Here is a 22,072-nt window from a genome sequence, read left to right on the forward strand (position 1 = left end):
ATTAACCACTACCAATACAATTAACCCCACACAACTGAAATTCGTAAATTTTGACAACAATTTCAGTCATCATCAAAGTAAACTGGACCAATGAGCTTATTTCAGCTTTTGTTTTGCCTTCTGCGACAACGTGGTTGTGACGTCATATCTCCGCGACAAGAAAAGGGCTTCATGGGCACGCCATCATGTTGAAAGGTTTAAAGCTAAACTTTGTTGTTGCATAAAATCGACAGAATGGATGTAAACGAGGAATATGGCAACAGTTACGGAATAGAAGTTATTCTCGGTGAGGGCGGGAAAACAGCCCCGTGTTGTTCTCATGGTAAGTTTACTTAGAGTAAGCCAAACTGAGTTTGATGTCTTATTTTAAAGTTGCTTAGCCTTTTTATTGATATACTTAGAACAAGATTGTCTGTGATGATATTATACATGTAATCAAGGTATTTTAATATATCCTGCCTATAGTAGCTAGCAGTAATAGGGGTGTATTTCTGAAAATGAAATCTACTACATGTGTACATGTGTATATAGTACACACGCTTACAGGTGTCGTGCCAAGGAAGGCATCTCCGACAGAGTTTGTTTACCCTTCGTCTCCAGCATCCACTGGGTTGTCCAAATCACGGACAAACGGTATCTCTCATTCTTCATCTTTAGTTCACAAACACTTCTTATAATGACTAACTACTCCTGAAATTTTGGAGATGTTAGCTCTTTATACAGCAAAGTTACAGCTCCCCACGCTGGGGGAACAAATTCCGTCGTGGATACGTACCTTGGCACGACCGGTTTGGACTTTCTTTTTCAGTGATCAGTGGTTGTTGATCAATGGTCACGAGAATTTGCATAATTATGACCTTTGTTCCTTCAGTGGGCTGGTTTCAGTCATTATGCAAATGTACTGTTTAAGTCTGGGGAAACCTGCAGTCAGCTGAGACGGAAGACGTCACTTGGATGATGACGAAACGTTTCTCCCACTGAAAACGCTCCGTCCAGATGAACAGAATCAACTTTTGGGGACTTTCTTTTCCCTTTAAAATTGCTTTGATTCTTTGTGCCACACATACTGCAGGGTGCAGAACAGGGCCGTGCAGAGAGGTTTAAAGGGGCGGGTGCTCAAAGTTAAAAAGGGGCACATTGAACCAGGCTGAATAACAACAACACACATTCATCAAGAATCTAATATGGGAAGGGCAGGGCTGTGTTGATCTGAGACTGTAGACATTAAAAAGTCCATAGGAGAGATGGTAGCTGATTAAACAAGTGTCATGAGATAATAACAAAATGCAAAGATTGGTGACAGCGCTTGGAACCATAAGGCAACAAAAACTGTGAGAAATAATTTAGGCTCTGCCTGTGAATCACTCTTTGCTTCTCTTCTTCCTTCCATCCCATCATTTCATATATCACTCTCCACTTGCTGTCTATGTGAGAACAAGGCACAACTTGCTATTGCAATAAACTATAATCTAATTATCCACACCTAACAACTCCAGCACTTAATCTATAATAAAATGATGACAGAAAAATGTTATAGCCCTGCCTTTAGTAGCCTCACACAGCTCCTACTGTTTCCTCCTCATGTCCTTACCAGGCATGTCTGGACAATGTTAAAAATCCATATACATAAAACACACACATGCACACACAGTGACATTTTAGATCTTCTTCAGAATACTGTATATACTATGGGCATCACGGTGCTGATCCAGAATCCTTACATTATTATTTATTACTAGAGCTACAATAATAAAGCAATGAGGAGGGGGAAGTAATAAATATGAAATAATGTATTTATGATGATTCCATTTGTTTCACTATCCACTCTGTGCAGGGGCAAAGCTTATTACATTTTTAAAACTGTAGAGATACAATAATTTCACTACTGTAAAATCCAAATTTTGTCTTATTTAAAATATAAATCTAATATAATCTGCTTCTTAATTTATGTTCTTTAAAATACAGCTTGTGTTTTTAAATATATTATAATAATTATTATGTGGACATGCATATTAGATCGTTTTTTAGTGAAATATAATCCCTCCAGAAAGGCAGGAAAAGCTCTGTAACTTACTTTAAAACTAAATATGTTTCTAAATACTTTAAAACTAAATATGTTCCCAAAAACGGTGACAGAGCTACAGACCCATGACAGCCAGGTAGCCAGCAGCTATGACCAGCACTACTTGTGCAGTTAATAAAAGGACAGGTAATGTTTGTCGCGCTGTTGCACACACAGCACGCTCGTTTGTTTCAGTTCGTCAGTTGCTACAAGACAGCTTACCAACGTGTACGTAATAAGCCAATACTCCTGGGTGCTACACACTACAGTGCACGCTGTACACCTACTTACTGGTTTTGTCGCATCAGTCTGTGTCTCTCCTACAGCTCCGGACAGCAGAGTGAAGCTGACCCCCCACCCACTTGAAACGTAAAGGCAAATAGGCGGAGCGGTTAGTGCTACGTTTGTGCAGATTTGTGCAGGTAAAATTAGCGTTTGTGCTGCTACCGTTTCCGAGATATTAAACTTTATTTTATAGGTCATTCAAAGGTCACCATCCCCCCAGACTGCTCCAAAACGGGCCAAAATGGTCTACTTTTTTAGTGCTACGTTTGTGCTGATTTGTGCAGGTAAAATTAGCGTTTGTGCTGCTTCTGTTTTAAAGATATTAATGAAAAGGTCAACCAGCCCCCCCACATTACCCAAATCCAACAAAAGTGGTATCAAACGTTTGTGCTACGTTTGTGCTGGTTTGTGCTGCTAAAATTTTCGTTTGTGCTGCTTCTGTTTTAAAGATATTAATGAAAATGTAAAGGTCAAAAGGTCAACCAGCCCCCCCACATTACCCAAATCAAACAAAAGTGGTATCAAACGTTTGTGCTACGTTTGTGCTGGTTTGTGCTGCAGAAATTTTTGTTTGTGCCGTTATTATTTTAAAGATATTAACAAAAATTTCTAGAGGTCAACCAGCCCCCCCATATTAATGGAATCAAACAAAATTGATGTCAAACGTTTGTGCTGGTTTGTGCTGCAAAAATGTTTGTTTGTGCTGCTAACATTTTAAAATGTTTAATAAAATAAAGTCTTGATGCGTGCTTAATCATCCAGGTAAGTAAATCCCAAAAGGTTGATTCTGTTCATCTGGACATTTTCAGTTGGAGAAACGTTTCGTCACTCATCCAAGTGACTTCTTCAGTCTCAGCTGACTGCAGGTTTCCCCAACCTTATAAACACCCGTGAGTGAAGTTGCCCCCCCTACCTTCTTCAAATCGAACAAAATTGATGTCAAACATTTGTCCTGCAAATTATTTTGTTTGTGCAGGTTATGTTTCCCTAATTTTATAAACAGTACATGTACAGTGAGAGAGAGATGTTACATCTGTCTTCACTTGCATCCCAGTCATAGAAGCGTTGGAGGTTGTTCATAAGAGATTACAGGATCATCCCAACCTCAGCAACAGGACCACTCTCAGCACTGATCAGTTGTGTTTGCTTTTGGAACTGTGTCTTAATTCCACCTATTTTGCATAAGGGTCAGTACAGGCAGAAATCTAGGTGTGCCATGGGTTCCCACAGGCCCCTGCTCAAAGTCAACAAACCAGTTCGTAAGCAGGTACAGGTGTGGCCAGAAGGGTCCTCAGAGGGACTGCTTTTCTACCACAGGCCGCCACACACGACAACACCACAGACTTTCAGGAATATACAGAAACTGTCACTGCCTACATCCCAAAATGCGTCGATGATGTCACAGAGACCAGGACTATCACTGTCTGGGCCAATCAGAAACCATGGCTCACAGGTCAGGTTTAAATGCTCCTAAAGTTGAAAAATGCAAGCCTTCAGAGCCGGAATTAGGTGAGTCTAAGAACAGCAAGGGCAAACCTGTCACGTGGCATCAGTTACAGCAAAGCTTCAGCGACAGCAGAGATACTTGGAGGCAGTGGCAAGGAATACAAACCATCACAGACTACAAGCCCACTCTACAGACCGTGGTGACACAATCCCCAGACAGTGTGTGGAGATCCCTCCACCATCATTACTGAACCCAAGAAGTCATCTATCTCCTGCTTTAAGGACTACCGTCCTGTCAAACTCACCTCCATCATTATTAAGTTAAGTGCTTTGAACGGTTAGTCATGCATCAAATCAAATTATTGCTTTCCCCCAACCTGGATCCATTTCAGTTCGCATACCGGTCAAAACGCTCAACCGATGATGGAATTTCAACTGCCCCTCACTCAGCCCTCACACATCTGAACACTAGAGACTCATATGTCAGAGTGCTGTTCATAGACTTCAGTTCAGCATTCAACACCATCATTCCCCAGCAACTCATTCACAAACTGGATCTGCTGGGGATCAGCACCTTGCTGTATAACGGGCTGCTAGATTTCTTGACAGGAAGACAGCAGACAGTACGGGTCAACAGCAACACCTCCAGCCCAAGAACACGGAATACGGGGGCTCCCCAAGGATGTGTGTTGAGCTCCCTTCTCTTCACTCTGCTGACCCACGACGAGATCTACTACAGGGGTGAAGTTAACCATCTGCCAGAGTGGTACAGCAACAACAACCTGTCCCTGAATGTGGAGAAGACCAACAGTGACTCTACTTCCTCTGCAAACTGAGAAGCACAAGAGATTCAACCCCCATTATGAGCACCTTTTACAGCTGCATCACTGTGTGGTATGACTCCTGCATTGGGTTCTGCAGGAAAAAATGACAACGGGTAGTGAGAGCAGCTGAGAGCATTGTGGGGACCTCTCTTGCCTCCCTCCCCAGGAGATCTACTGCACCTGCCTCATCTGGTAGGTCGTCTCCATTACAGGTGACTCCACTCATCCCTTCAACAGCGTCTTCAGTTTGCTGCCATCAGGAAGGATACTGAAGAGCCTCCGGGCCAGAACCAGCAGACTGAGAGACAGCTTCGTCCATCGGGCTGTCAGGATGCCGACCATCTCTGAATCGAGAAAGGGGGCCCAAGGGTACATCTTTCGCCATCCTACAATGCTGTGATTGTAGCCATTCCCCACTTTCTGTGAATGGTACTCATGGCCATTGATCAATAGGCTTTGATTAGTTGTCATTGATCAATGGTCATAAGAATTTGCATACTAACAATCATGGAATTAACCCCCCGGCACATTGTTCATTCAGTGGCGCTAGTTTCCTTCACTATGCAAATGTACTGTTTATATGGTTGGGGAAACCTACAGTCAGCTGAGACTGAAGAAGTCACTTGGATGAGTGACGAAACGTTTCTCCAACTGAAAATGTCCAGATGAACAGAATCAACCTTTTGGGATTTACTTACCTGGATGATTAAGCACGCATCAAGACTTTATTTTATTAAACATTTTAAAATGTTAGCAGCACAAACAAGCATTTTTGCAGCACAAACCAGCACAAACGTTTGACATCAATTTTGTTTGATTCCATTAATATGGGGGGGCTGGTTGACCTCTAGAAATTTTTGTTAATATCTTTAAAATAATAACGGCACAAACAAAAATTTCTGCAGCACAAACCAGCACAAACGTAGCACAGTTGATTGACAGCCATTTTGTTTGATTTAATTAATGTGGGGGGGCTGGTTGACCTCTGATGACCTCTAGAAATTGTTATTAATATCTTTAAAATGATAGCAGCACAAACGAAAATCTTTGCAGCACAAACCAGCACAAACGTAGCACAAACGTTTGATACCACTTTTGTTGGATTTGGGTAATGTGGGGGGGCTGGTTGACCTTTTCATTTTCATTAATATCTTTAAAACAGAAGCAGCACAAACGCTAATTTTACCTGCACAAATCAGCACAAACGTAGCACTAAAAAAGTAGACCATTTTGGCCCGTTTTGGAGCAGTCTGGGGGGATGGTGACCTTTGAATGACCTATAAAATAAAGTTTAATATCTCGGAAACGGTAGCAGCACAAACGCTAATTTTACCTGCACAAATCTGCACAAACGTAGCACTAACCGCTCCGCCTATTTGCCTTTACGTTTCAAGTGGGTGGGGGGTCAGCTTCACTCTGCTTCTCCGGACCGCTAAAAATGCGCGTGCTCTTTGTGAGCTCGTTCCCGGCTCGTAACCAGCGCGTTCTGCCGTCAAGGGCGATCATTGGTTAAATGTGATCATGTGACTGATGCAAGCCAGATCCTTTTATTTAGCAAAACTGTGATTAATAGTTAAATATTATTGTTGAGGGGCACAGACAGGACTCCGCACGCACGCACACACACATAAAAAAAAAAAAATAATAATAATTTTTTTTTTAAAAAGTTGCCTCAACAAAAGGGCACTTTGGGCACCCATCAGGAAAGGGGCGGGTGCTCAAGCCCCTCTAGCGCCCCCCCCGCACGTGCCTGGTGCAGAAAACATTTCTCACATATTTTGGTTGCAGTCGCAGTTGTCTGCTATACATCGTTTGACCACATCTCTATGGTGCTCTCGGGCCATTTGAGTAGACTGAACTCATTGTGAGGTTCAAGAAACCAGTTTGAGATTATCCAAACTTTGTGACACGGCTCGCTATCCTGCTGGGAGCAGCCATAAGAGAATGGACAAGGTGGCAGAACTGGAGTAGGCTGTGGTGTTTAAATTATCAGCTGGTACTAGGGAGCCCAAGTGTGCCAAGAAAATAAGCTCCCACATCATAACAGCAGCAGCTCCCTGAACTGTTGATACAAAGCACATGCACCCATCACTTCATGTTACTTACACCAAATTTTGCTGTCCAAACATCGCTGTAGAATTCTTAAGTCATCAGACCAGCCAATGTTTTTCCAAATTTGTGAGACCATGCTCAAAGTTTTGTAGACTCACTTACCTGTTCTTAGCTGAAAGGAGAGGCACCTGCTGAGGTATTATGTTGTGCATTCAGACATGCTCTTTTGCATGCCACGGTCAGCTAAAAGCAGATTAACTATTCTTCTCTGGCTTCAACGCCATCAGGGAAGCAGTTTGGCACAAAGCACTGACCGTTTTCTGTAAACCCTAGAGATGGTTGTCTCAGTGGGAACACCAACTATGCTACATTCAAAGTGACTTAAATTACTTTTCTTTACGATTTTTATGCTCAGTTTGAATTTCAAAACTTTAAATACATTTAGTTACTGCCATGCTATTGGGCGATTAAATATTTCTGTTTAATGAACAGGTGAGCTGAAGACTTTAGCCCATGTTTGTGTGACCTTCCGGGGTTAGAAATGACCCATATTATTCTTCTCTGTGGAATATAACAAACTTTTAACAACTTTGTATATTTTGTCAGGTCCTACCTTGCTGTTTGAGAAGGTTTGTAAAGGAGGAGAAAAAAGTCGGAGGTTTTATGCATGTTCGGCCTGTCGAGATAGAAAAGACTGCAACTTCTTTCAGTGGGAAGATGAAAAGGTAGGCTTACTGGAAAATTCCAGAGCTCATGATAAAACGATGTAAGACATCGATCAGTTTGTTTCAATTCACTTGCGTCAAAGGTTTCAGAAGCCAGGCTGCTGGCCAGAGAAGCAGAGAGCCAGTCAACGAGGCCCCCTTTCCCCCATAAGGAGTACTGCAGCAGGTGAGATTTTATACTCATTTTGCTTATCTTAGGCTGTTTATAAAGCTTCATTTTATTTATTTAATGCTGATTTTGTATCTTGTCCTTCAGATTTCAAAAGTTTGTCTCGCTCCCTCTGGACGAGAAGAAGTTCTGTCAGGACTGTCAGATTCTGCTCCTGCCAGACGAGCACAGCCTTCACTCTGCTCACATATCCACTCCCATTACTGCAGCACAGCTGAGGAGGCCCAGTGCACTGTTGTGTCCCCTGAACAACAAGAAGAGCAACGCACAGTACCTTTTCACGGACCGCAGTGCAAACTTTCTCTTGGATACTTTAGCAGGTCTGGGATACAGGAAAATACTGTGTGTGGGCACACCCAGGTGAGACAGACACAAGTGTGACCTTTGAATGTATCAGAAAATTTGTCTCGGTTATAGTGAAGCATCTTGTCTGAACTGCCTCGATGAATCAGTTCATCTGGTGACTTAAAGCAGAAATGGAGCCATTATGTAACCTAAGGTTTCTAATTTGACTGTGACGAGCTCAACTATGATGATGGAAACACACTAACCAAGTCCTCTCTGCTAATGTACATCTTTCTGTACAACTACACTTTGTGATCTCTACACCCTTGGAAAAACACTACCTTCTGTTACATCACATTCTCAAGAAAGTGGCAATGTAGGATTTTGAAATTCATACCATAGGTGCATCTACTTAATTTTGGAGAAGTCTCTCTGTCTATTCCCACTGCAGCATGATTTTGCCTTCACCGTGGGTCACTGTAGGTATGGCATTTGACAGGTGATACATCAATTATGTGTAACTGTCATATACTGAAGGCTAAATATTTTGATTAGTCAAATCTCAGTTAAATGCTTTAAATGTTTAACGCTTACAGATGTGTTTTTCATCAGTAATGAGATTGTTGCCTTTTGGGTCAGACTGCAGGAGCTGATCAAGCTGCAAAATCTGGAGCAAAAGCTTGAGCCAATAAAGAGTCTCTTGCTGGACATTGACTTTAGGTAAGTTTGCTAATTTATGCATCAGTTGCTGCTTTCCTGTATATAATAAAGCGTTCCAGGTGTTTGCACATAGGCTATTTTGTGTATATAAAATCAAGGTGAGAATGAATTAGACTGCATTTCACTGAGTCTAACATGTTTATTCTGCAAACCCTCTTTGTGCATTTCAAAGAATGATAACTGAGCAGAACATGGTGGCATTTGAAACCGATGCTAATGTTTCATAATGAGAGAAGATTTCAGGACTGACTGAACGAATATATATGGACTGGCAGTACGTTTCATGACATTACAACCTGATCATCAAGGCCAATTCCAGCTGTCATCAGCCAGTTGAGTAGTGTAGCTTTAGTTACTATGTCTCAGTCTAAATTCTGCTATGTAGCTTTTCAAGGTACTTGTATGAAAGGTTGTGTGTTGCTTTATGGAGAAGTTACCACTATGCTTCTGTGGAGGAGGATGTGGGAATCTGAAGTTTAGCCATTCTTGAAATACTGTTGAATGACAGCCAGTTGTTGACTATATACAGATACCATTACAACTATTTGGCTACTTGAGAAATACTGGTTTTGTTTAATTGGACCTCCTTAAATTTTAATTGAATACCTCTGGGCTAGATGTTCCACATTGTTATAGTGGTGTGGTCAGACTTTTTCATGTTCTTATCATGGGCATTGAATGTCAGGGTACTTTTTAAAAAAGATTTTATCGATCTTTTCTCAGTGTGAAACCATTGTAGAAGATACATTTTTACCCCTTAATGCCTAGTGTATCATATGTGATACAAATTAAAACTCATATGTTCAAATAAATATTTCATTTTTTTATTGCCAAAAGATTAAATAAACACTCCATAAATCTTTTAAAAAAAATTAGCAGTTATTTCATGGATCAGGCTTCAAAGGTCAAAAGCATATATACAGGCACAAATATGTACTTGTGTATATTTGAGCTGATGACCCTGGAATCAGATTTGGGGATGATTTCATCAGACTTTCTGAACTTGTGTAAATCTATAATCCTTTGTAGAACCTACAGTTCCGAGTTTTCCATTGTTCTAAGTTTTGGTCTCATGAGTGCTGTCAAGAGAATCCTTTTTTTATGCTGGCAAAGATAAACTACCAGTTGTAGTCAATTGATCAAATTATTTACAGGCCCTGTCAAGGTAAAAATAATTTCAGTGCCATCTGTTAAAAGACTTAAGTGTATATTTGAGCCTTTAGTCATTAAAGCTTTTATGCTGTACAATCGTTCTACGTAGCTCAAAGATATAGCATTCATAGCATTCATCACAATGATGAGCATATGTAAACTTCTAAGCACAACTTTATGTAGAATATGATAATGGTATCACAGAAACTTCTGGGAACAAAACTCCAAGTGGTTTGGCCAGACCTGATTGTCCGGTGGTCTCAGGAAGCGTATGGCGGGGTACAGGGGTTGAGTGAACTGGTGATGAGCTCTGTCGAACACCGGTGTCATGGCTGCTGAGAACTTTTGCAGGACAACCATGTTTTTTGCATCGTAAAATATCAGCTGGCCTTTATCATAATTAACCCACACTCCCACTTTTCTAATTGGAGTCTGCCCCACTCCTTGACATGATATGTGCCGGTTGTTGTGCCACGCGGTCAGATTGCGGTTCTGAAACTCTACGCACCATGAGTTCCTGTTTCGGCCCAGCTTGGCGCCCTTGTCATTGCCCTTTCTCTCAAGGGTGTCATAGGCTACACCCACAGCCCAGGCTGAGCAGCAGCGGACATTTACCTCCCAGTAACTCTGACCTGCTGTGATGGGAGAGGACCCCAGAGCACAGCATACCATATCAAACTGAAGGGGATGTTCTGGAGCTGGGCAAGCAGAGCCAGAGAAGGACATGCCCCGCCCCTCTGATGTCACTCTGATCAGATTATGGCAAGACTGCCTGTCGATCATTATGGGGAAAGAATCTGAAAAGAATGAAATAATTTGTTAATGAGATTTTGATCTTTTGTTATTATCAGAGTTACTGTAAACAAATTGTAAACAAATGTATTATTACTCGTGATTGTAGCAGATGGCGCCGCATATTTGATTTGACAGGTTATTAGTGTTACAGGGTGGGGATGGGGGGAGAGGTCAAATTGCTTAGGAAGTGGGCTACTGGAGCACAGCATACATGGAAATGGACTGACAATATGGAATTGATGGAATGCTTCTAATGAGAGAAGACCAATGCATGTGGGAACTATGGATAAGTAGAAAGCCAACATCCACACTTATTAAGAAGCACCTGGTGGCTCAGTGCATTAGCATCAACAGCTCAGCAAACAGCTGATATTGGCTATTTGGATCTACTAAGTTGAGAGTTGATGGATTTGATGCCATGATCATCAATACCTATAGTTTGACCTAAACACCATCCAACCATTTTTTCACACAATGACTGATTTATTTGTATATGCAGCAAATGAGTAATCTGGAGCAGACATTTACTGTAGATTGCAGGGGGGGGGGAAGAAAAACGTTTATTTTTTTTTTGGTGTTATTTTAACCAGATAAAGCATCCCTTGGTTGGCCTACTTTGTTCTGTCATGCTCCCAAAGTACACCTAACTTCACTCACTCTGCTGCTGTAAATGAGTTAGCCTGATAGCATGTAGATGTAAGCATCTTAGTACCTAAGAGTAGAGTCTTCCTCTGCAGCCTGGCCTTGAGGTTTTTGGAGATGGAGGAGAGTGTTTTTAGAAGCCTCTCGAATCTCTCTTCATTCAGCCTGATTTCCTTCTCAGACGTGTCTGGCTTCTTAAGGCTGGAGGAGTGGTGACAAAGATCAAAGTGAGGCACAGAGGTGTGATTTAGACCTGTACGGGGATGAAGCAGCAAAGGTAAAAGGTGCAGCGATTTACCTTGCAGTCTCAGAGTGACCCTTGAGATGAGACATAAGCAGAAATACTGGTTAAAATAAAAGAACACTACTTATAGCTTTGTTATTGAGCTGTATGTAAATCAGACCTGCTCGCCTTCCTTCGCTGTGGTGCTTTTACTCAACGTTCTCTGTATGCTGCTCATGCTCTTGGTGACCTGGTCGTGGTAGTTATCCCACTTCTTTAGAACCTGGTCCAGCTTGGTCCTTGTATGCCTCAGGTCCAGCTCCAGGGAGTCCAGGATCACCTGTTCATCCTGCTTCAAAATGCACCGCATGTTCTCAAAGTGCTCTCGAACCTGCTGCTTCATGACCTCTGTGGTCCTCTTCAGTAAGGAGCGTGATTAAGAGGACATGTTATTAGGGATTTATTATATATCATTGCTCTGTTTGCAGTCCTTGGACTTGGTGGTCAGAAATGTATTAGGTAATTTTTCAGTGCTGGTAGTTTTAGGTTTTTACTTACAGAGAGATCGGCCTTGCGTTTCTTCAGAGACTGGATGCGCGCCTTAGTCTTGGACGTTTCAGCCTGCAGCTCCTGGATACGTCTGGTTAACTGCTCCTGCAGACAACAGGACACTTTTTGTATCATAAATGATCTAAATGATCGGTCTTTGGCACCTGATGATTCTATGATCTATCTATCCCGTCATACTTGTTAATCAGTTCCTGCTGTTCTTTAAAGAGTTCGACACTAAACTGAGATTTATATGACAGTATTCCTTTTCTTTTTTTGGGGCTGCTGGTTGCTGAGCTCTCGAATAAAGAAAAGTTTTATAGAGAGAAAATGCACAGTGTTGCCTTGATTAGGTCACAGTCATTATGGCCTATGACCCATGAGTAGATAGTGGTAAAATCTCTAAAGTCTGTGTGTAAGAATCACACAGTAAATACTTCATGCAGCATTGCATTCGCGCCCTGGAGTTCCCCCACCCCTGACCTACAAGATGTTAATCCACAAGCCGGGTTTATGGAGATTGGCAGCACTAGAGCGATTTATTAATATTTAGCAGCTAGTTTTAATGCTATAGCCGATTGGTGTATGTTCCAGCCAATCAAAACATCTGTACCTGAGAGGGTTGTGCGGTTTTGGCAGCCTTACGCTGTAGTTTGGGTGAACGAGAAAAAGGTTGAATAGTGCCGTCACTGCTAGCGTCCAGTGGAGTGAAGCTCAGCCCGTCTTGCAGTAGGCTGTGGATGCCTTCAGAGGGCGCTAAAAGATTAGTGTAAACGGCTGTTGACGTTCCATTACCGAGGGAGCACGACTCTCTTTCTGCCATTTCTGAGGACTGAACAAAACAATAAAAACAGATTACATTTCTACATAAGTCATTCTCTCATTTACCTTTTATTTAAAAAAGCACTTTCTTGGAATTAGCTTCTGCTGTGTATTTGTGTGTGTATAGATTAAATTAACTCGTCAGGGCTATGAAAAGTTTGAGAAAACCTGTCATTTCATGCCAAGCCTTTACCAAAAATCTATTCCAGATCAGAGTTCCAAGTCTGACCTACTGTAATAATTTAAATAAAATAATAATAATTAAATCCAATGTTTGTTTTTTTTATTCAAGTTTCAAAGAGACGAGTCTGTTCTGTTGTGTACTGTTTAATAAGGCAGCATATCTGGACTAAAGGATATTCTTTAACCATTATCAAATAATGTTGTTTTAAGAACTTCTTACCTGAGTTCGCTGCTGTTTGTTTCTGTAACGTTGTGCTAGAAGTGCAGGATGGGTATGTTCCTGGGTAACAAGCTTCAGCTTGCAGCACATAGTCAGACACCTTATCCTTCCCTGCTGTGTTGTTACCTAATGTGCTGTATACCAGTCGTCAATAGGCTCAAACTTGTTCTCTTTTTTTTTTAACCAGCGTCCGGAAGCACTGAACAGTCTGTTGCATAATAAAAAGCCAAACAAAATCTTTCTGTTTCAGGTATGCTCAGTTCTACAGTCAAGATGAGTTCTGTCATTACAACATGTTTAACCATCACTTCTTTGGTGGAGAGGTAGGAGTTGAGCTGATGTCCTGCTAGTTCAGTCAAACTTTCCATCAACAGCCGAGTTTGATAAAGCCTTCTCTCTTATCAGTCATCCAGTGCAACCCTGAAGAACTTCCTCAGAGAGTCTGACGGGGAGAAGGTGGCAATGGTAGCCGACCCTCCGTTTGGTGGTCTGGTGAAGCCCCTGGCCAACAGTTTCTCTCTGCTATCTCACACATGGAAGAAGTTGCAGAGCTCTGGTCAGCACCGCTGTGGAACTTTCAGAATTAATTGTTTCTTTTTATATTTATGACTTGTGTCTTTTTTTTAATAGGTATAAGATGCAAAAACAAAACTTTATGCTAAAATGTTATCATAATTTAAAGTTGATATGGCTAACATGTTAGCAGACACACAAAGTGGAGCAGCATTAAGATACATTTAGAAGCTCTATTGGGTGTTGGAAAGGAGGTTGGTTGAGAAGTGTAAGACTTTAAATTATACAGACTAACAGCAAAACGAGCTAAAAGAAGCAAAGACTGTAGATTTGCTTACAATCCTTTTCTCTGCAGGTTAGGGTTAAGCTAAAGTTATAGTAGCAGCAAGTCATTGCATGGCTCAAGGAAAGAGACTTTTTGTTTACTATTAGAACTATTACTTTAAATGAAGAAATCTAGTGTTTGACTGTAACATGCATGTTGTGTTTGTGTGTGCAGACAGCAGTAATGCTAACATGCCCATGATCTGGGTCTTCCCTTATTTCTTTGAGCCTCGGATACTGGAGTGTTTCCCATCATTCAGCATGTTGGATTACCAGGTAACAGCAAGGCAGCAGTTTAGAGTCATCAGCTAATATTACTCTCTGCGTACGTATAGCTTTAGGTTTTTCTAAACTAATAACATTAAGTGATGCGCTATAATATTTACTTGCATAGACACTCATAATTTTGTCGAATGAAAAGTTCCACTGACTCGTACTCTACCCCTTATTATTTATGTTTATCAATCAAATGTGACATAGAGACAACAATTTATGCGCATTCTTAAATTGAAGTTATTTAAAATGTGTTTTTGGCTCCTGCTTCAGCTGCAGCATGCTGACTCACACATAGTTACTGTTATTAGACTACAAACCGAATCAAGGCTATGCTTTTTATCAATGCTCCACTTTCCCTAGATCCTCGAGCTTACTTTATTTATTAAATATTTCAGTGCACTTTACAGTGGAATATTATGGTCACAAAAACAAATAAAAGATTTAGAACTAGAAGTAATGAAATTTCAGTTTTAAAATTTTCAGTTTTTCTTTTGAACCAGGTGGACTATGACAACCATCCTCTGTATAAACATGGAAAGATGGGCAGAAAACAGTCTCCTGTCAGACTCTTCACTAATCTTTCACCCAGAGACATCATCCTTCCCAAAGAGGAAGGTTACAGGTTACTACATGTTCACTCAGTTAAATTCAGACGTGTTCAGAAATAATGTTGGAGATGAGAATGTCTTAAAGTATATGTGATAAAACATTTGAATAGATTGTTATCGGTTTGTGATTTGATGTTAACTAAAAGGGCTTGAGCATAGACTGACCAAAGTCATGTTTTTGGTTAACTGTGGAGAATAAAAATCATCTGTTAATTTTCTCAACTGTAAGAAAATCATCGCCATAAAAAGGGCAAAGTTATGAGCTACATTTAAAAGTGTTTAATTAAAGATATCACATTTAGCACAAAGTTAAGAAGGCAGTTTAATGGGGAAACTAATGGATGCATGAATTCATTGGTGTTATTTGTCATTAATCCCTCAGCTTCATTTTAAAAATGGGGTTGGCGTTTTTATTTTGGTATTTTCAAGACTTTCATATGTGAAGAAATGAACAGCTCATACCGCCAACTCCAGGTTTTCCTTGTGCAGTTAATAAAATGCATAAACACATGAGAGTTTTGTGAAACACAAACTGTCAGACGTCTGTCTGTCTTTTGTGTGTATTTAAGCAACTCTGCACATTTGAATTTAAAGTGTTTAATTTGTGAATGACCCTCTCGTTTTTAGATTTTGCCCTTTATGTGAGAGATATGTCTCATCCCTGAACAAACACTGTGCGAAATGCAACCTCTGCCCATCCAAGGTACGAAACTCGTGTGACTGCATTTTATTTTTAAACTGAAAAGGCACTGCATCAAGTTTCCGTTGAATCTTTGCATGTCACAACCTGTATTTTCTGTGTTTGCAGGACGGCCGAGAATGGAAGCACTGCTCAACCTGTGTGAAATGTGTGAAACCGTGTAGGTCGATTAATCACAGATGCAAACTGATGTGCAGTTACTGATTTCACGTCACACTTCCCATATATTTCTTGTGAATTTATTTAAATATCTTTCCTGTAAGCCTGGGAGCACTGCCAGTCCTGTGGCCGTTGTGCCCTGCCAGACCACCCATGTACCACCCGTGAAGGGAAGGAGGGCTGCTTTAACTGCGGAAGCCCAGAGCACAAACGTAAAGACTGCTCTGTCAAACACACACACAGGTTCAACAGGTGAGCCAGGGATCTGTTCCTGTTAAGGGATAAATCTTGTCACTCCACTCTACCCGTAAGATTTAATATTTACACGTCTTAACTTGCTCGTCTGTGTTTTACTACTCCAGACATCGGACCAAAGCCAAAGTTGGAGGAAAAAAAGGATCCCCCCCAGTCCCTCCTCAGACTTAAAGCAAAGAGGAAGTCTGGTGCAGCTCGCAGAGCAAAGTTGTTGGCTGGAAAGTCTCTGTGACTTCAGTAGTCAGGCAGTACCTTCTCAGCTGTGCAATCCAAAGCAATATTTTTTTCCTTTTCAGCATGGTTTTTTTTGGCAGTGGTTTAAAGTGTTGTAACAGAATAAAACTTGAAGGGAGAGTTTGGTTTGTACTTTTCTTTAAATGCTGAACTGACAAGTAAAGCTTTCTGTGGAGGTTTCCAGGTCCACAGCTAAATTTCACATCCACATAATATGGCTTTGTATTCAAGTGTTCTCAAAATACTAGCTTATCACCTTCAGCCAGTACAGAAACAAAGAGCAGTAATCAGTCCTTTTTGATCTGTAACGCTGCAGGTTTTTCCAGGGCCAGCTAGTGTACAGTGCAACCTATAGGTGCAACTAAAGCTTTTTGCATTAATTGCCCATATAATGTAGATTGCACCTGTTTATCATTTTGACTTAGTCTAATTCAGACCAATTTCATTTACAACTTAATTTCCTACAAAATTAAGAAAGACCCCAACAATCAGACAGTCAACAAGATGCATTTAGCATGTTGGGTGATTTAAAAACTCCCTTTTAACAGGAAGAGACCAGCACCAGGCTTAGAGAGGAGCAGCTATTGGCTCAAATACACCTCCTGAAAGACGTGAAAACCCAAGAGCAGCAGCAAAATGGATAGAGAATATGCTGCAGTTCACTAAAATACGTGTCCTTGTGTTCACTATAGGAAAAATGGCTTTTCTCAAGTTTTTCAGAGCTCTGGACTTAAACCTGTAGGCTTGTTTCTGCCCTGTTATTCCCTTTTCACAAGCTCTTCCTGTGAGAGTATTCTGACATTAAAGATTTTATGGCTCAAAAAATTTCAGTGCTCTTCTGAGTATTTCAGCAATTTTGTAATTGCAGTTAAGAATGGCTTTATAATAGGTTTACAGTCCTTGGCAGGTGTCTTTGCACATTATAACCACTTTCTAAGAATGAACAGCAGGATCTTATGCATTTAATAGATCATCACTAGCATAGTTTAATTTTTCCTGTAGTTTAATTTTATAGCGTTCTACTGTTGCACCACATCTTGAGTTCATGTTTGGCCAGCTGATGGCAGCATTGTTGAGGTTTACTTAAAAATCTTTCCCACCAATCATTACATTTCTTTAAGTGTGATTTCTCCACACTGCAAGTCGGAGTACAGATATAGACATTGTTTGGGCAAGCTCTAATAGAACAGGGTATACAGCACATCCTGCCAAAATTATGCACTGAACCTGACAGTAATGGTTCTGGTGATGATGAAAAAAAGACAGGAGTCTGACACTGCTGCTCTCAGTGATGTTTACCCGGTTCAAGCAGTGAAGGCTTCCAGACCCAAGAGCACTTCCCTCTTCACGGTGGATGTAAACAGTGACTGATTTTATGCTTTTATTCTGACAGCCACCTTTGATGGAATGATCCTGTGAAGCCAAAGTGATTCTTTATGTATCTTACTGTAGACTCACTGCTGAACATAGTTGGGCTCATACGATGTAATTCCTAATCACCCAGCAATCAAGTGGCTAGTTTTGTTATTCTGTATAAAACCAGAAGTCCAGGTAGAGGGAGTCCTCAATTATATTAGTTAGAAACTGTAGGATATACTGATGATGACAGGTCAGAAAAGAAAAATAACACCGGGTACATTAAATAAAAACAGGCTTATGTTGCTGTCTAAGTGAGGAGAGTCAGATTTGGTGTCGAATGAAAGAGTGTCAAAAGTGAAAAGCTGGTATGTGCCAGGATGACTGTTTACCTTTTTTTGGCTTCTCTGTGTAAAATGCCATCACATTCGCAAAATTAACTTTATACTTGTAATTACCAGTTTTCAGTTTTCTTTGCTGACCCTGTTTTGTTTTTTTCAAAAAGTGAAAGAAATCATCAACTAGAGAAGAAAGGTGGGAAGTTAAAGCAGAAAGGGGCAAAGGTCAGCGCAGGATTTAAAGCTGCTAAGCACTGCTGTGTGATTCAAATGCTAAGCAGGCAGAGAAAGACTTTTTTCTGATAGCCTTCCTCTATGAAATGTAAATTAGATGGAAAACAAGGGGGGGAATCTAAAAAAAATAGAAGCTTCCCTCATCTGTTCCCATGTATTTTAAATTCACACATCAAAACAGTAGACCAGGAAGGTAATGATGCAGGTATATGATGAAGCAAAGGAGCAGGGCTGTTGTTCATAAAAATGAGCTTCACATATGCACTAAAACTTATTTCCTTCTTATATTATTTTATTAAATGATCAAATCAATTTAAACTTCATAATATAATGATATTAAACATTTTGTATCATGTCAGAGGCGAATAAACATTGCACATTGTTTCTTACAGAGAGATGCATTCTGTGATAATACCAACATTTGTGTTCAGCAGATTAGCTTAAATTGTAAACTTAATTTAAAGGGGGTGTTTTAGTTGATGAACCATAGACTGTATGAAAGAATGAATGTAGCCTCCTGGTCTGAAAAATGGAGCCAATGGAAAAGTGTCATAAACTTGCCTGCGATGTAATACCCAAAAGTTGAGCTGGATTGCTCACTTAATATGTATGTCTATATGTCTATCAGCACTATTATTCGATTTACCACACGTCACTATTCTGTAGTGGGCTATTTATCATTATTTAGTACTTTAATACTGCTTTTTGATTGCATTACGTTTTATTGAGTTTATTGAGTCATACAGCTACAATCCTAATTTCAAATACAAATAAAAATAGTAAATACATTAATCCATATTTTATTCACAATAGCACATATAAAACATATTAAATGCTTTGATTAATAATTGGCAGAGGTTCACTAATCTGCAAATTAGCAATCTGAAGACTGAATATGTCATCATCTATATGATATTATCAAAAGATTCTGAGACTCTGGAAAAATATTCATCAGTGCCTCAGGAATTGGCAGCTTGCACATCTGGAAAGGCGCTATCACTGCTGAAAGGTATATACAGGTTTTAGAACAGCATATGCTCCCATCCAATTAGAATCACCCAGCCTAACCTCACTAACTGCATTTACTGGTTATGCTAAATTGGATGTAGGTGTGTATGACTGTCAGTCTCTATGTTAGCCCAGTGACAGACTGGTGACCTGTCCAGTGTGTACCCCACCTCTTGCCCTTTGGTATCTGGGATAGGCTCCCAGATACCAGATACCTGGAAAGCCTGAATTGGCTAAGCAGTAGAAAACAGAGATCACAAGTGATCACCACAGGATGAAGCGCTGCATGTTTGATTTGGCAGAGTTTAATTACCGGATTTCCTTCAGGACACAACCCGAAGGGGATTATTTATGGCCTCAATTAAATTCAGTATATTCAGGCAAAACTAATATCTGGTGGTAAACACGAGCCAAAAGCTTCTTGAACTACTCTCCTTCATCCCAGTATACTGATATACTGGTTTGCGGAGTGGCCAAACTTTCCTGACTACACTAAATCCCTCGACAGGGTTTTTCCAGTGTGGTATTCAGCGTGCTTGAAAAATACTGAGATACTTCACATGCTCCGAGGATCAAATTTTTCCTACAGGAACAGGTATGCTGTTTGCATTGCTTCTTTTCTTGACAGATTTTTTTTTAAATGTATGGAAGTGTAGGCATTGCAAAAGAAGAAAAAGAAAAAGAAAAAAGAAAGAATTACTGTATAAAAATGGTGGGAACAAAAGGCCCGCTTAAAAATAAGCCTAAATCTGATATTTAATGCCAACCTCCTCTAAAGGAACAGTTGGCATCTGATGTAGGCTATTACAGTGCTGTGGTTAATTTACCTGCTTTTGTCTGGACTGTTCTGACATGTATTGGGTTACAGTGTGTCCAATCTTATGGGTATCCCCTCAGAAGGAATTATGTATCTAATAATAATAATAATAATAAATTTTATTTATGAGCGCCTTTCAAGTCACCCAAGGACACTTTACAATAGGATAAAACACTTAGTAAAAACAATGGCAGAATAAGAACAATAAAATAAAGCACAAGATAAAATGAACAAACAGTGGATTCAAAGTGAATATGCAGATTTGAACAGATGAGTTTTGAGTTGGGATTTAAACTGGGGGAGAGAACCAATATTTCTTATTTCAGGGGGCAGAGAGTTCCACAGCCTGGGAGCAGAGCAGCTGAAAGCTCTGCTTCTCATGGTGGTGAGGCGGAAGGAAGGTACAGTAAGCTGGACAGAAGAAGAAGAACAAAGTGAACAGGCAGAACAAGTGGTGGTTAACAGGTCAGAAAGGTAAGAAGGAGCGAGGTTATGAATGGCCTTGAAGGTGAGCAGAAGTTGTTTGAAAATTATCCGGAATTTCACAGGGAGCCAGTGAAGTTCCTGAAGAACAGGGGTGATGTGCTGGTAGGAGGGGGTTCTGGTGATAATGCGAGCAGCAGAGTTCTGAACCAGTTGAAGCTTATGGAGGGATTTTTGGGGGAGACCATGCAGAAGAGAATTGCAGTAGTCAATACGGGAGGTAACAAGACTATGTACAAGAATGGACGTAGACTGGGTGGAAAGAGAAGGAAGCAATCTGTTAATGTTACGTAGATGGAAGTAGGCAGAACGGGTGAGGTTATTGATGTGTGATTTATAAGAAAGTGTACTGTCTAGGATGACACCAAGGCTCTTAACCTGAGGAGAAGGGAAAACTGTGGAGTTATCGATGGTAAGTGAGAAATGGTTTGCCTTCAAAAGGTTGGATTTGGTGGATCTCAGTTTTATCCTCATTGAGCTTTAGAAAATTAGAGGTAAACCAGGATTTTAACTCGGATAGACATTCTGTAAGGGAAGAAGGTGGGAGGGAGGAATCAGGTTTGCAAGAGAGATATAACTGGGTGTCATCAGCAAAACAGTGAAACTGAAGATCAAATTTGCGGAAGATGGTACCTAGAGGGAGGATGTATATTATAAAGAGAAGAGGGCCTAAAACTGAGCCTTGGGGTACACCAGAGGTGACGGGGAATAGGCGAGAGCGGAATGATCTTAGTTGAATAAACTGGGAACGGTCGAGGAGATATGATTGAAACCAGGCGAGGGGTGTGTCAGAGATGCCGAGAGAAGAAAGTCTGCTTAGAAGGACAGAGTGAGAAATGGTGTCAAAGGCAGAGCTCAGATCTAAAAGGACGAGAATGGTGAGAAGACCAGAGTCAGCTCCGATTAAGAGATCGTTAGTGACTTTAAGTAGAGCAGTTTCGGTACTGTGACATGAGCGAAAACCAGATTAAAATCTCTCATAGATGTTATTATTAACCAGGTGTAAATGAAGTTGAGCTATCTGTAGTATTGCATTTAGTACATATTAGCATTCTGTTTTTAGATTAACCTACATTAGTGAGCTCAAAGGTGCTTTAGGAATGGCTCACCGATTAACCAGCTGACAGCTCTGGCAGGATCAATGCTGCACATCCACATGGATGCCCAGCCAATAAAGTTAGGCCACTATTCACTCCACAGTTTCACTATACCCCATATGGCCAGCCATCGGGTGGTAATGAGCCACCAACAACTGGGTGTTTTCCAACTACCCTCACCTACCTACTCTAGCTTTGAAGTCCAATTATTGGAGATGACTGCATCCACGACCACACTCTGCGTGGTGGTTTATCGACCGCCTAAATATAGCAAATATTTTATCACGGACTTTGCTGATCTCCTAGGCTCCGTTCTTTTTAAGTATGGTTGTGTTCTCATTGTCGGTGATTTTAACATACACACTTGCTGTAAGGATGACTCATTTGCTAAAGACTTCCTTGCCTTAACGGACTCTTTTAACCTGGCTCAGTGGGTTAATGACCCAACGCATGTTAAAGGACACACTTTGGACTTGGTTTTCTCATATGGTCTGGACATTTGTATCAAGGATATAA

The 22,072-nt window shown here is 40.6% G+C and overlaps 2 protein-coding genes across 2 annotated transcripts; one reads left to right on the forward strand and one right to left on the reverse strand.

Moving 5' to 3' along the window:
* The first annotated feature begins 160 nt into the window (after positions 1 to 160).
* On the forward strand, positions 161 to 16,343 carry zcchc4 (zinc finger, CCHC domain containing 4). Its single transcript, XM_086285306.1, has 13 exons — positions 161 to 322; positions 7,276 to 7,394; positions 7,478 to 7,560; positions 7,651 to 7,923; positions 8,488 to 8,568; positions 13,405 to 13,477; positions 13,560 to 13,710; positions 14,167 to 14,267; positions 14,768 to 14,889; positions 15,503 to 15,578; positions 15,684 to 15,735; positions 15,839 to 15,986; positions 16,097 to 16,343. The coding sequence occupies exons 1-13, from the start codon at positions 235 to 237 to the stop codon at positions 16,158 to 16,160; spliced, it is 1,431 nt and encodes a 476-aa protein (XP_086141432.1). The 5' UTR covers positions 161 to 234; the 3' UTR covers positions 16,161 to 16,343.
* LOC147336247 (E3 ubiquitin-protein ligase TRIM62) lies at positions 9,385 to 13,293 on the reverse strand. Its single transcript, XM_086285307.1, has 7 exons — positions 13,155 to 13,293; positions 12,543 to 12,761; positions 11,939 to 12,034; positions 11,562 to 11,798; positions 11,456 to 11,475; positions 11,228 to 11,358; positions 9,385 to 10,517 (listed from the first exon to the last, which is right to left on the reverse strand). The coding sequence occupies exons 1-7, from the start codon at positions 13,242 to 13,244 to the stop codon at positions 9,919 to 9,921; spliced, it is 1,392 nt and encodes a 463-aa protein (XP_086141433.1). The 5' UTR covers positions 13,245 to 13,293; the 3' UTR covers positions 9,385 to 9,918.
* Positions 16,344 to 22,072: the final 5,729 nt, after the last annotated feature.

The sequence above is a fragment of the Aulonocara sp. 'chitande type north' Nkhata Bay genome, linkage group LG3, assembly GCF_057382095.1.
Source record: "Aulonocara sp. 'chitande type north' Nkhata Bay isolate Kocher_YH1m ecotype deep benthic linkage group LG3, A_spYH_male_GT1.1, whole genome shotgun sequence".
Taxonomy (NCBI): domain Eukaryota; kingdom Metazoa; phylum Chordata; class Actinopteri; order Cichliformes; family Cichlidae; genus Aulonocara; species Aulonocara sp. 'chitande type north' Nkhata Bay.